Raw genomic sequence first — 15,152 nt, 5'->3', positions numbered from 1 at the left:
CCTTCTGATTTGATTAGTAAGAGATAACAAATGGTATTTTTATATTTGGAATCATTCGATAATGATAGACTAGATTCAGAGAAGATAATATTAGAAATACTTAGCATTTTTTGCATATTATTAGCTTTGCATATTAATAGTGTTAGGAAGATAGATGGAAAGTAGTAAGGAACAGTAGGTCCCGTATGCATGGTCCTGGCCTATAGTAGGTGACTTACTGGTTATTATTGAAGTTCTCAGGTTCGGGGACTGAACTCTTTCATGGTAACTGATATTACATTTGGCTTTGGGGAATGCTGCTGGGTGCTGCAAGTCTGACAGTCTAAATCGGGGCAGCTGCAGTCAGCCAGCCACATGGCTTTGGCTGCACTGAAAAACAGTTTCAGTGATGAAACTGGGAGCAGACAGAGGACGAGGTTGAAATAAAGCATTTACTTATAAACACATTTCCCTTAGTGTCATGCCCTACCAGTGGGTGATAGCTCTGCACTGTGTTCCAATGTACTGAGGACAGGGCCATTTTAGGTCTGCAGTCCAGCAAGTTGTCTCTTGCATTGTATGACAAAGCAAAGGAAATTATTGGTGGATCTACCCAGCTGGAATTTAGAGATCATACAAATACAGTAAAAGATGCTTATGACTGCTCTTTTTTCTGTGCTGAAGTTCCCCGTTTGAGTGACTGCATATATGTTCATTCACTAGGTACTCCTGCACTAGCACTGTTTCAGTGTTTTTATTAAATTCAGCAGTATCCAGGCAGGTGTCTTTATGACCCTTGTCTTCCTACATGCCATACATGTAACAGTAAAGGGGGCAAAGCATGTTCCTCCCATTCAGTTTTCTCCACAGCATTTGTCTTAGCTTTGCTATGCGTATTTTGGCTTTTAGCTTACAGGAGAGACTGCAGTAATGGTCTTTGAGTTATTACAGTTTTGGGGCTTCCACCTAAAATTTGTCACTTCAAAATGGCTTCATCTGAATAGCTGCAATCTCACCAACTGGTTTCAAGAATTGCAGTGCTTGGTGGCAAGTTTTCATTTTAGATGGCTGCAGCTGACATTTTTACTACAAGGGAAATGGTCAAAATCCTCAAAGACAAAAAAAGAAGAATATTTCCTTTCTAAATTCCTGAGCTCCAAGCAAGCTATGCTAGCTGAAATTTTCCAACATCAGCCTCTCTCTCCCACTTAGCCTCAATTACCTCCTGCAACTGGAGAGGTTCTTAGGTCTAAACAGCCACTTTCAGTTAACTGTTAAACTATCTATCTATCTATCATCTCAGCCATTTGTGCTGATGGACAGTTGTACACTGTTCTCCCAGAAACTTAGGAGTAGGTCATGCTTGGACTATTCCAGTTGTACAGGCCTTTCTCCTGCTAAGCCCACAGGTCACAGGAGAGGGAGCCTAACTGAAAGCATGGAAATAAACTTCCTGCTGTCATGTTGGTCTAGGTCTTTCAAGAACTGGTTCCTCCTCTTAGCACTGGTGACCACAGTTCTTAGCTTTCTGGTTGCATTAGCACTGGTTAAGGAAAACAGTAAGGATATTAAACATTCTTGAGAGCGCAGCTAACAAAGGCAGCGAACAGATGCAACAGTTTGCACAGCAGTGCACAAAAAGGCACCTTTGTTTCCAATCCTAGTAGTGTACGCTTCCTCAGATATGGTCATGACATGCTGCAGAGCACATTCCCCAGTAGCTGCTGGAGTAGCTGTATCAGAGGCTTCGACCTAGACAAGACCCTCTGACAGCAGATGCAGCTCTAGAGGTCTCAGGTTGCAGGGAGTGCTTGGGGCCTCTCCGTGAGGCCTGGGCTGACAGTCAGCTCTCCTGCAGAAGGTGCACTGTTGTTGACAAGTTATGTCATCAGGTAAAGGAGTTACAGGAGGAAGTCAGTAGGCGGCGTAGCACCCGAGAAGATGAGCGAGAAATAGACAGGGTATTCTCAGAGACCATACAGCTCCAGGAGTCCCAACCCCCTACAGCAGTGGAGGTGCCAGAGGGTTCTGTGCTGTGTGAAACGGGACATCATAACACTGTAGAAGGTGGCTGGAAACTGGTCACTTCTCGTAGGAGGAGAAAGGCTCTTACTCTTCCTGAAGACTTGCAATTGAGGAACAGGTTTAGTGCCCTCCAGGCTGAGGAGGAGCTAGGCATGGCTTCAAGGGAAGCAACTGGGCCAACAGACCCTGTGCCTTGTGGGAACACAGGAAGAATTAGAGATCTGTATGCGGTCGCAGGGCCATGATCTCATTGCAATTACAGAGACATGGTGGGATAGCTCACGTGACTGGAATGCTGTCATGGATGGCTACGTGCTTTTTAGGAAAGACAGGCCAGGTAAGCGAGGTGGTGGAGTTGCTCTTTAGGTGAGAGAGCAACTGGAATGTACTGAGCTGTGCCTAGGGGTGGCTGAAGAGCGAGTCGAGAGCTTATGGGTAAGGATTAAAGGGCAGGCTAGCATGGGGGACACTGTTGTGGGTGTTTACTGCAGGCCACCTGATCAGGAAGAGGAAGTCGATGAGGCCTTCTACAGACAGCTGGAAGTAGCCTCACGATCCCAGGCCCTGGTTCTCATGGGGGACTTCAACCACCCCGATATCTGCTGGAAAGACAACACAGCTAGGCACAAACAGTCCTGGAAGTTCCTGCAGAGCATTGGTGACAACTTCTTGACACAGGTGGTGGAGGAGCCAACAAGGAGAGGTGTGCTGCTGGACCTCGTACTAACAAACAAAGAAGGACTGGTGGAAGATGTGAAGGTCGGGGGCAGCTTTGGCTGCAGTGACCATGAGATGGTGGAGTTGAGGATCCTGYRAGGAGGARGCAGGGCACTAAGTAGGATYGCAACCCTGGACTTSAGGAGAGCAAACTTTGGCCTCTTCAGGGACCTACTTGGAGGAATCCCATGGGTTAGGGCCCTAGAAGGAAGGGGGGGTCCAAGAGAGCTGGTTAATATTCAAGCATCACTTCCTCCAAGCTCAAGATCGGTGCATCCCTGTGAGTAGGAAGTCAAGCAAAGAGGGCAGGAGAGCTGCATGGATGAGCAAGGAGCTCCTGGCAAAACTCAACCAGAAGAAGGAAGTGTACAGAATGTGGAAAAAGGGACAGGCCACTTGGGAGGAATAGAGGAACATTGTCAGACGTATGCAGGGATGCGACGAGGAAGGCTAAGGCCCGTTTGGAATTAAATCTGGTGAGRSATGTCAAGGACARCAAGAAGGGCTTCTTCAAATACATCAGCAGCAAGAGGAAGACTAGGGAAAATGTGGGCCCGCTGCTGAATGGGGTGGCTGCCCTGGTGATGAAGGATGCAGAGAAGGCAGAGTTACTGAATGCCTTCTTTGCTTCAGTCTTTACTGCTCAGGCCAGCCCTCAGGAACCCCAGATCCTGGAGGCAAGAGAGAAAGTCTAGAGAGAGGAAGACTTTCCCTTGGTCAAGGACGAGTGGGTTAGAGATCATTTAAGCAAACTTGACACCCACAAATCCATGGGCCCTGATGGGATGCACCCACGAGTGCTGAAGGAGCTGGCGGACATTATTGCTAAGCCACTCTCCATCATCTTTGAAAGGTCATGGAGAACAGGAGAGGTGCCTGAAGACTGGAAGAAAGCCAGTGTCACCCCAGTCTTCAAAAAGGGCAAGAAGGAGGACCCAGGGAACTACAGGTCAGTCAGCCTCACCTCCATTCCTGGAAAGGTGATGGAACAGCGCATCCTGGATGTCATCTCTAAGCATATGAAGGATCAGAAGGTGATCAGGAGTAGYCAGCATGGCTTCACCAAGGGGAAATCATGCTTAACCAAGCTGATAGCCCTCTATGATGGACTGAGTGGCTGGGTAGATGAGGGGMRAGCAGTGGATGTTGTCTACCTTGACTTCAGCAAGGCTTTTGACACTGTCTCCCATAACATCCTCATAGACAAGCTCAGGAAGTGTGGGTTAGATGAGTGGACAGCGAGGTGGATTGAGAACTGGCTGAATGGCAGAGCTCAGAGGGTTGGGCTCAGCAGCGCAGAGTCTAGTTGGAGGCCTGTAGCTAGCGGTGTCCCCCAGGGGTCAGTCCTGGGTCCAGCCCTGTTCAACTTATTCACCAGTGACCTGGATGAAGGGACAGAGTGCACCCTCAGCAAGTTTGCTGATGATACAAAACTGGGAGGAGTGGCTGATACCCCAGAAGGCTGTGCTGCCCTTCAGAGAGACCTGGACAGGCTGGAGAGTTGGACAGAGAGGAACCTCATGAAGTTCAACAAAGGCAAGTGCAGGGTCTTGCACCTGGGGAGGAATAACCCCATGCACCAGTGCAGGTTGGGGGCTGACCTGCTGGAAAGAGCTCTGTGGAGAAGGGAGTGCTGGTGGACAAGTTGACAACAAGCCAGCAATGTGCCCTTGTGGCCAAGGAGGCCAGTGGTATCCTGGGGTGCATCAGGAAGAGTGTTGCCAGCAGGTGCAGGGAGGGGGATCCTCCCCCTCTACTCAGCCCTGGTGAGGCCACATCTGGAGTACTGTGTCCAGTTCTGGGCTCCCCAGTACAAGAGGGATGTGGCACTACTGGAGCAAGTCCAGCGAAGGGCTACAGAGATGATTAGGGGACTGGAGCATGTCTCCTATGAGGAAAGGCTGAGAGAGCTGGGCCTGTTTAGCCTGGAGAAGAGAAGGCTGAGAGGAGATCTTAGTAACGTGTACAAGTATCTGAAGGGAGGGTGTCAAGAGGATGGGGCCAGACTCTTTTCAGTGGTGTCCAGCGACAGGACACGAGGCAGTGGGCACAAACTGAAACACAGGAACTTCCATCTGACCATGAGGAAAAACTTCTTTACTGTGAGGGTGACAGAGCACTGAACAGGTTTCCCAGGGAGGTTATGGGGTCTCCTTCTCTGGAGATATTCAAAACCTGCCTGGATGTGATCCTGTGCAACATGCTCTAGGTGACCCTGCTTGAGCAGGGGGTTGGACTAGATGATCTCGAGAGATCCCTTCCAACCTGAACCATTCTGCAATTCTGTGATTCTTATGCTTCAAGTGTGCAAGTCTCATGGCCCTGATGTGCTGCAGTTCCTAGGTGCTGTATGTTTCTTTAGAGCACTCATCACATAAGCAGGCACCTGCCAGACTTTCCTCTTCTGGATGCAGGTAACCTGCAGTTCCTGATTTCCTCTTTGAAAGGAGGGTAAAGAGAAATGTCACAGTGATCCTACCTCAGCACTCACAGCATCCCTTTAACATGGTACCTCAGTTCTGGAATGAAAAATATACAAAACATTTAAGTTTGATACTTGTTCCTCCTCCTGAAATAACAGTTATCATCAAAAGAGGAACTCGCAGGAGATTTATCCAGTTGGAATCATCATGGTCTCTTGTGAGTACTTATCCAACAAGGCACTTCAGAAATCTGTTCAGGACCATCAGAGAGACTATTGTACAACTCCATCCATCAGGATTAATGGCACAGAGATTTTTTTTTTTTTTTTTTTTTTTAATCAGAGATGTGGCCTCTAGGGAAGGTTATAGGGCCAAGTGCCCTTAAGAGAGGGGGTTCTTCTTTAATGCACATTTCAGTATCATGGTGCCTGCTTGTGAAGTTTTAAGGTAGTAGGTCACATATCAATATCCTGCAGCTCAAGATACATGCGTTGTACATTCTTTAGATTTATGCCAGAGCCTGATATGTAGACACTCAAATACCATCACTATGTTCTCCATCAACAAATAAGGAGAGTCACAGAGGCTCTGGGTATCAAGAATCCTGTGATGCTTTCTGTCATTCTTAGAAATTCAGCTTATCCTTTGAAGCCTTTTACCAGATGCTTTGAGAAGAGAGCTGTATGCCTAGCTGCTGAGTGACAGCAGAACATGCTGATGGCAGGGTGGAGGGCAAGGGAGCTCAGACATGAGACATGCCTACTTCATGCTGAAGTTGAGCTTTTCTGTGACAGGGTCAATAGTTAACTAAGTGCCTTCCAAACGGTCCACATCATAGCCTTAACTTGTCATGACACCTTGACAAAAATTAAGTCCAGTTTCTTGTAACAGCCAGCGCTCCACAGAAATTGCAGCAACTCTGACAGCCTTTTTGTAATTCTGCCAGAACTTTCCATAGCATTGAGCCATATACTGAAAATGCCTGTTCTCCCTCATTTCTTTTAACAGCTTTTTGTGTGAGCGCTTGCTGGTAGCTGTTCTTCAGGTGGAAGTAAAAATCGTACAGTAAAGTCCAGAACCATGCAAAAGTAGAGGTCATATTTGCTCTAATGCTTTTGAGAGATCTTAACAGTGATTTTTTTTCCACAGGCCAGAGCCACAACAGAATGCACGTATTTGCATTCTGGTGTTTAAGCAGGGAGGTGATGTCCCATCACAATGATCTTCAGCAGTGGTATTTCACATGCACACTAGAAAAGGACTGCACAGTTGTGAATCCATCAAAGAGGAATGAAGTGAAACTATTGCCTTAGTGGGTACAGTTAAACTGAAGAGACTTGTTTACAAGAAATTTATATCAGTATCATGCCTTCTGCAGTAGAATCATATCACAGCACATTAAATAGACCATTAACGACTTCTGGATGTGCACACACACAAGTTTGCTGGAGAAATGGAATTTATACTTCAGTTTCCTTTGTGTATGCAGACTTAGAATGTAGGTGTTTCATATTCTGTTGTAAGGACTCAGCATAACGAGCTCTTTGGAGACTTTGACTCATTAATATACTGCTTTTTTTGTTCTAAACTGTTTGAATGGCGCCTTGGCTAGAAGCCCAGGAATACTGCCATAACCAAGTGTACATTGTGATGGGAAGGATGAGCTAAAAAACTCTGCTGTCAGTTACACAAGCACAGGAAGACCAGATACCCTACTTCCCAGCAGTTTCACCTGTCTGCCTGGAGTGGTTCCTGGCAAACTGATAATCTTCTCTTTCTGACAGATTTCAGGTGAAGCAACCACCTCCACACACAGGACTGAGAGTGATATACACACCAGGACCTGTAAGTTATACAGAAGATCCTTTGTATTATGCTAGAGTCATACAGCCTTCAGGCCATCCAGAGATGCTCCCTCACCAGCTGTCTGGGAATAGAGCTGGCCAGAGTATGAGCTGTTTAAAGCACATTTGAAGCCATGGCTGCCTTCTGCTATCCTTCTGCTGCCTTTGAGCAAGCACACGGTGCAGCAAGTCTCAGATCCTGTCCCAGAACGCAGAGGGATGAACATCTTAAGCTCAGTGGAAGGCAGCAGGTCAAGCACTGAGGTTAAGGAGAGCTTTTTTGATACAAACAGGATACTCTACCACCACCTTTGATTTTTCCCAGGGTTTAGGTATTTTATATCTGCTCTTTATGTCATGCCTGGACTTCATCTCTCTGTCTAGATATCTCTAAGAACTGAACCTAGTAAACTCTCGCCTCTGTCATTTGTTTTCCTGCATGCTGCTTCTGCTTGCTTCACCTTAAGTCTTTTATCTAGCACAAGCACCATTGCACATGAAATTGTCCCATTAAGTATGAAGCTTTGATGCTTTCTGCCTTTATTCAGTTTGTCGTTTTGCTCTTCACCGGCCTGCTGTATCTGAGCACAATTTTACAGGCATGGAATCAAGAAGCAATGACTTGTACAAGGAGAGTCACCAGAATACAAGTTAAATCTCCTAGTCCAGAGCCCCAGCCACAATCCAACACTTGCAGTTCTCTTTTTCTCTCCACACATCCATCCCTTTTTTATCTCTCTTTTCTTCCTACCTCTTTGTTCTTTTTCTGATTGTCTTCCAGCTTTCTCAATTCTCCCTTTCCTTCTGGAACCTAAAAGGAAATTTAAGGGGAAATAATGAGAAGGGGCAAAAAAATATCTGGCAGTTTGAAAGCAAACTGCAATGTGAAGAAATACTGTTTTGCACAGACCCTTCTAGTGACACAGTCACTGAGTAATTGGCAAGAGCAGTGATGTGTGCAGGATACTAAGTCTTTACTTTCATCAGACAAGGTAGAACAAGAACCAGCTGGGAGCACTGCTGAAGGAGGCTATGTATAAAACATGCATCTTACTTGTGGGCAATCCTCTGTCTCTCCTAGGTGGCAGCAGGTTTGCAAGTTGAACTGGAGATAGAGATTTTTGCAATGGCAATTGGAGGGGAAAATACTGATGGCCTTGAAGAAATTTCCCATCATATTGAAATATTAACAGAAGCAGAGACACTTCTCCTTCCTGTGAGGGCAAATATCCTTTGAATCCCCCCACCCCCTCAATAGCATCAGTCCTAGGGACCGTCCACCTTTCAGGAGTCCTAAGCATCATTTCTGATGCAGGCAAGCTTTACTGTCCTTTTTGGAAACACAGAGCACAACAGTGGAGAATTTAAGATTTGACCCAAAAACAATTTAGATCAGAGTGACAAGGTATTGAAAAGAAGGGGTGGGAAGCCCAGAAAGATGTGGCTTTTAGGAAATAAATGAAAAAAAGGATAGGAATTCCTTCTTTTCTCCCCATTGATAGAAATCCTTTATAAGATTTTCTGTTTATAGGTTTTGAACCTATGGTGGTACCTGATAGGACAACTTCATCAGAAACAAAATCATATCATTGTGGATACAAAAGGAAAGACAAGAGACTATCCCTGTTTCTGCAGAGTCTGTCTGAGTAGAAATTAGCCCAGTGTGGGTTATTGCTCAGTGGCCTTTTAGTTGTTTAACTGGCAACAGAGGTACAGTAAAAGAAAATAGCAAAAATCACGAACTATTATTTCTCTTTTCCTTGTACTCCAGCAGTTGTAATTACTATTTTTCAGGTACAGTTGAAGGTTCATTTCTTAAGGGCAAGTTTAGAGGAGATGGAGGGGGTGAAGTTCTGTTTCTCCTTTAAGCAAATTTACTGATTAAAGCCTGGAAGAGGAGGTCTTCTGGAAAGCTATAAAATAAGTAATAAGGCAAGGTGCATCCATACACATCTCTTACTGCCATGCCAGAAACTCTCGCTCTTGGGAAGGCCCACCCTTACCAAAGAAGGGATTCAGGATCATTTGAAACCGACCATAGGGATAGTAAACTACAACTGCACTGGGGCTCTATATGCTCTATATGCAAGAAGTTGCATTGAAACTCTCCTAATTTACTCTGTAGTGACACAAAGAAGTCTTTGCTGACAATCATCTCTACTAAACTGGACTAGACAAGGACTAGTGCCATAGCAGCAAAAACAGTCCCTGCTCCATTCCCACTCACCCAGTCCTCAGTCACACACTTGTAGACCCAGCCTCAAAACATGTGCATCTTCCCCTTCCTTAATATTTTACTTGGCCTGTATTCTTTGAGCTGAAGTCAGTAGTTGAGATTCAAGTCCTTTCACAGTCTCATTTCCAGAATTCATTCCAGCTTCCACAGATATTTGTTTAGTCATATTAAATGTACAGAAATGGTTAGATCCTTAATCTAATATTCACCTGTGTTAACCAATGACATTTATGAGCACCGCCCACAAGGATACCCCCAGGGTGGGATGGCAGCAACAGTCCGGCTGATTTCTACAATCCCCAAGGCCCAGTTCCAGATTATACTACCCGAAAAGCTTTCTAGTTAACGTAAGTACTGCATGTAACAATACCTGCCGTAAGTTAAAATCACCGTTGTTTTACCTCCTCTTGCCTTCTGATCCGCATGATCAGCAAACCCTATACTACTGACATGAAAGTGATTGCACATGCACACACACAATCTGAGACAAAAAAAGGAGAGCACTGGATTACAGTAACAAAAGGACTCATTGCAAGATATTTACAGGTTGTTACAACTGCTCAGCCCAGTGGAGGTACTCACAGCAGAAGCCCTCAGTCCTATTCCAAATCCTTCACTTACTGCCTCCACATTAAATGCCTCATTGAGCCTCCTGGCAGCAGGAGGCTGGATTTATTATAGTCAAGCCCTAATAAACTAGTCTCTTCTTAACACTTTTCACTTTTTAAAGCCAAGTCTTACTGCTGACTCCTTGACACTGACACCCAGTCAAATAAGGAACAGGAGACTTGCAGAGAGACGGAGCAAACATAACATGACAAGGTCCAGCATGCACAGCCCTCTGCACACACTGTTCCATGCAGCACCTTTCTGTACCCCAAGAGAAGCAGGCTCTGGATAAGGAGAGGTGACTCATCTTCCCTACCAACAGGAGAGCCTCATTGGGGAATTTCTCCTCAAAACACCAACCAATATGTTTAACAGTAGGCTGGTGGACCCCACCCGCATCAATTCAGGCACTCTACAATACAACCAGCGGTGACAGTTCATAAATAGGAACCCTATGGATGCTAATGTTTCTTCTCTGCTCAGCTCAGAGTCTCCATTTGTCTCATATCTGTAATACTGACAGCTTTTTCTTTCAACTCCAATATCTGTGAGTCTGCAATGTTATCAAGGGAGTCAGTGCAGAAATCCCAGCTGTACTGCATTTCCTCTCCTCTAGAGAAAAAGAAGAGAGACCCCCATCAGTCAGTTCTCAAAAGAAACTTCACAGACACACACACCTCTGCTGCATCTGCTCTAGGACTGCCCAGAGTACTTCAAACATAGCACTTTGTTCTTGTCTAAATAGCTTCTCCTTACTTTGGGGATAAACCTCTACATTGGAAAGGGTAACAGACAACTGTAGTCTAGGAAGAGCAGTGAATTTAATGTCTTCCAGTTTAGGGGCTTACAGCCTGAAGCTCATCAGTGAAGGCAATTTAGGCAAACTTCTCTCATTTTGTGTTGAAGCGGAATAGAAGTACTCACATAGTGAGTTCACATTTCAGTGAGGCACCTTGCTTTCCCCAATCAGCCCACTACAGCCTTGCACTAATATACAGCTGATGGATTATCTCTGCACACCAGGTATACACCAATCTATTTTTTCCTGCCTAGTCTTAAGTACTGGAAATTCTAATCAGAGTATCATCTCCCATTAAAAGCTTCGGACAGAAAGAAACTAACACAGTCTTCTCTTCCCCCCTGGCTCACGGATCTAGCTGATCATGAGGACTGCTCTCCTAGTTGCCATTAGCACCACCACATCTCCCTTCTATTCTGACAAAGTCTTTTTAAGGACGGCTTGATAATTCCTACCAAAGCTGGTTACAGCTACCCCATGCTACCCAAGTAACTGAACCAAATGCCTCTATGAACATTCTTCCCAACAAAACCTCATTTTAGTAACATGCTCAAAAACATGTCCATCTCAAACACATCAAGAAGCTCTGAACAGGTTGATTTAGAGTCACAAATGTGAAATACTGATGTTCCTAGGTTAAGTCCCGCATTCAGTTAAACGGTTTAGTTCAGCCATCCAGACTAGAAACAGTTAAGAGATTCTTAGCAGAGGCATGGGGCAGCTTTTTAAGTTCATATGGCTTTTCGAAGTGATTATCACTAAAGCCAATATGGGTCTCACCAGTGAGACCTAGAAACTTCCCTGCAATATTAGAGCTGGTCGCAAATTAGCCCCATGCCCTAGTAGAGGCCAACAAACAAAAAATCACTACTTGACAAAACTTAGTGATATTATTTTTCATTTATATTTAAAACATTTCTCAAAGTTTGTCTTCATATGCCCATAATGAAGTACTGCATAGGAAGCTGCCCATGAAAACCTTCAGTATTTCCAAGTAGAGTGCCCATCCTGAACTCATGGTCATAATTTTTATTCCAATTAATTTATGAAATAAAAACAAATTCTTACTCTAGCTTAAGGTCATGTGAGAACCCTACTTCATGTTGTTCCCTTCTAACAGCGGCAATATAGGCCAGTTCTATGGAAGTGAGTCCTAGCAATCACAGTGCTCACAAAATGCTTACAAAGAATCCCAACATAATTACTGGGTTTGCTTCAATACCTGTACAAAGGTAATTTATTTTTCTTTCCTTTCATGTTAATTTTCTCTGCTCTTCCATTACAGGTCAGAGCCCTGGAAGAATGATGTAAAGATCATCAGTACTGAAATACCTGAATTGTAGTTGAATGTTTCTGTGAAAACATCCCCATATAGTCTTTTTCATTTAATCAAATTAACATGAATAAATATTTTGTCTGTCCCCTATTAATGAGAAAGGTGATCCAGAAGTTGCACTACATTCTGACTTCTGATGGGGCTGCCTGAAACACAGCAGTGGAGATACTGTTGTATCTCAATCCCAGTGTTTGATACTCTGCACTTTAGAAGAGTGCTGAATGACTCCTGATAGGTTTGTACTGTTTTTAAAGAGGAGTTAGATAACTATAACCCATGCTGAGGCACTCGACACCTGTTTTCAGGACTGAGCATGTAGAAGTTTTCATTAGAGTCAGCTGTGACTCTTGGAGAAAAAAAAACTGTAACAAGTATTACTGATCCTAAATTCCTGTTTGCTTTCACAATCATAGGTTTAACCTTCTGTCTACAGACTGTTCACCTACCTTTAATTAGCTGCAGACACAAGATGGGGGTTGTGAGTACACAATGTTGCACTGGACAGAGAGGACCCTTGGGGGATTCCTCTGGCACCGGTGACATTAATGACATTGAGGGATTCCATTTTTATCCTCTTCACAGAATCACAGAATCACTGAGGTTGGAAGGGACCTCTGGAGATCATCTAGTCCAACCCCCTGCTCAAGCAGGGTCACCTAGAGCATGTTGCACAGGATCACATCCAGGCAGGTTTTGAATATCTCCAGAGAAGGAGACCCCATAACCTCCCCGGGAAACCTGTTCAGTGCTCTGTCACCCTCACAGTAAAGAAGTTTTTCCTCATGGTCAGATGGAAGTTCCTGTGTTTCAGTTTGTGCCCGTTGCCTCGTGTCCTGTCGCTGGACACCACTGAAAAGAGTCTGGCCCCATCCTCTCGACACCCTCCCTTCAGATACTTGTACACGTTGATAAGATCTCCTCTCAGCCTTCTGTTCTCCAAGCACGAGGCAGTGGGCACAAACTGAAACACAGACACTTCCATCTTAACATGAGGAAAAACTTTTTCACTGTGAGGGTGACAGAGCACTGGAACAGGTTGCCCAGAGAGGTGGTGGAGTCTCCTTCTCTGGAGATATTCAAAACCCGCCTGGATGCAATCCTGTGCAGTGTGCTCTAGGTGACCCTGCTTGAGCAGGGGGGTTGGACTAGATGATCTCCAGAGGTCCCTTCCAACCTCAGTGATTCTGTGATTCTGTGATTCCTAATGCACCCCAGGATACCATTGGCCTCCTTGGCCACAAGGGCACATTGCTGGTTAATGGTTAACTTGTTGTCCACCAGAACTCCCAAGTCCTTCTCCATAGTGTTTGGCACTGCACTGGTGCACTGCCAAACATAACTATCATCTCTCAGCTCTTTCTTTGAGTCAGAAGATTTGACCTATTAACCAAGGTTGAAGGCCAGCTCAAGAAAATGCATATCAGCAGATATGCAGTTGCAGACATGATTTTAACTCTACTCACCTGCTGGAAAACACCATAAGAAGCAGTGCCAAACTTGATACGGGATTCTCCAATACCAATAATTTTGCTACTGACTATGCTGATTCCTACCCTGATGCTTTTCACTGTTTTCTGCAGACAGCCAGTAGACCTACATCAGTCCCCTCAGTGATGCATTCTAAGCACTGAGGCAAGTCACAGTTGTTGGTAGTCACATCATACAACATACATATGTTGGTCACATATCATACAAATCAGAGAACCAGAGGGAAAGTTTGAGGGAAAGCCCTTGTCAGCACCTACAGCAAGGACAACCACCCTCCAAAGATGACTTCTTCCAAGGATTCTTCCAGAATCCCAGTGACTGTAAACAGAGATGAAGATGAAGGAATCCCACCTCCTCCAATGTTGGAGATCAAAGGAAATAACCTGTCATCATGAGATGACTCCGTGTCCCAGATCACTGTTCTGTACCACCATCTGTGTCCTTGTCAACAGTTCCTGAGTTAAAGTGTACCTATGGCCATGGCTTTTCTCCCAGGGTTCCCAGAGGATCAAACAGCAGCTCCTTACCTAGGCTCCAGAGTATCTGTCTCCCTGGAATCAATGCGAAAAATAGAGCACATCACACTGAGGCATAGGGTCAACTTTTCCCTTTGGGTACCTAGTTTTGGTATCTCTCTCCTCAATCATCACTGCTGAAGGTGCGCTGTGGTGTCATGAGCCACCCTTGCATTTGTAACACTCTTCATCCCTTGTTTTACCAGCTGTCCAGCCCATTGCAGCAGCAGCTAGCATAGATACAAGATGTCAACTGCAGTTACCAAGAGTTCATCATCCTACTACTGCACAATAAATCTTCTCCCTCAAACTACAGTGATTTCTCTTCTGACTGTCTCCTTTGGAAGCAGCAAACGAATAGCTTAGTAACTGTCAGGATGGAGACCTGTTTGAATGGAACTGCTTGATCCGAAGTCTCATCCACATCTAGGCAAATACGCAGTTATAGAGGCACCCGGGAACAACTGGCAGAGCTATATAAAGATTGCTATTTGTAAAAACAGTCTGAGACCCATTTCCTGGAACTGGAGCATGAAGTGCTGCTCTAAATTACCCAGACAGGGAAGGAGCAAGTGAACCATTACTCCCCAAAAGGTTATTTACTACCAGCAAGAGTTTTCTAAGAGGTGTGGTTATTACACCCGAGGAGCCATCAAAAGATTGACAGAGACAGAACTGTTAACAAGAATGATAACAGAGCTGCTTACTTTGTGTATAATTGTTAATAATAAAAAACATAAGGCAAAGACAGGAGAGTCAATAACTGAGATACTATGAAAAATCCAGTTGAAGCTCAAGTTAGAAGGAAACCCAGCTTTGAGTACCTGAGTCAGACCTGTAAGTCCAATAGTATAATTACTTTTTCAGCAAAGTACATGGAAGCAGCCTCTACCACATTCACAAAACTTAGGATAACTGTTTAAAAAAAAAAAACCAAAAAAACCAAACACATACTACAAACTAATAATTTACGAACATGCAGCAGAGACTTGCTCACTTTAATCACCGCTCCCTCCCTGCTGTGAGAATAAATCATTTTATCTGATACAGGACAAGTACAACATTGCACCAATTCTGTGCAACTTCTAGTGAACTGAAGCAAGTATAATGCAAATAACCCATGCTTCCCATGCATTCAGTCTGCCAACTGTACAAAAGAGCACAATCTTTGACTGCAACTC

At 44.7% G+C, this 15,152-nt stretch overlaps 1 protein-coding gene across 1 annotated transcript in view; it reads left to right on the top strand.

Moving 5' to 3' along the window:
- SPAG17 (sperm associated antigen 17) overlaps positions 1-12,565 on the top strand; it is a 120,613-nt gene extending 108,048 nt beyond the window's left edge. Inside the window, exons 46-48 of the mRNA XM_026090733.1 lie at positions 6,929-6,989; positions 8,070-8,214; positions 9,434-12,565. Of these exons, the coding sequence (XP_025946518.1) occupies positions 6,929-6,989; positions 8,070-8,214; positions 9,434-9,570 (343 nt within the window). The 3' untranslated portion in view covers positions 9,571-12,565. The remainder of the gene's footprint in view (positions 1-6,928; positions 6,990-8,069; positions 8,215-9,433) is intronic.
- The last annotated feature ends 2,587 nt before the right edge of the window (positions 12,566-15,152 follow it).

This window comes from Apteryx rowi, unplaced genomic scaffold (assembly GCF_003343035.1).
Source record: "Apteryx rowi isolate R43461 unplaced genomic scaffold, aptRow1 scaffold_876, whole genome shotgun sequence".
NCBI classification, from domain to species: Eukaryota; Metazoa; Chordata; class Aves; order Apterygiformes; family Apterygidae; genus Apteryx; species Apteryx rowi.
The sequence above is the reverse complement of the archived record's forward strand: the minus strand, read 5'-3'. Positions and strand labels throughout refer to the sequence as shown.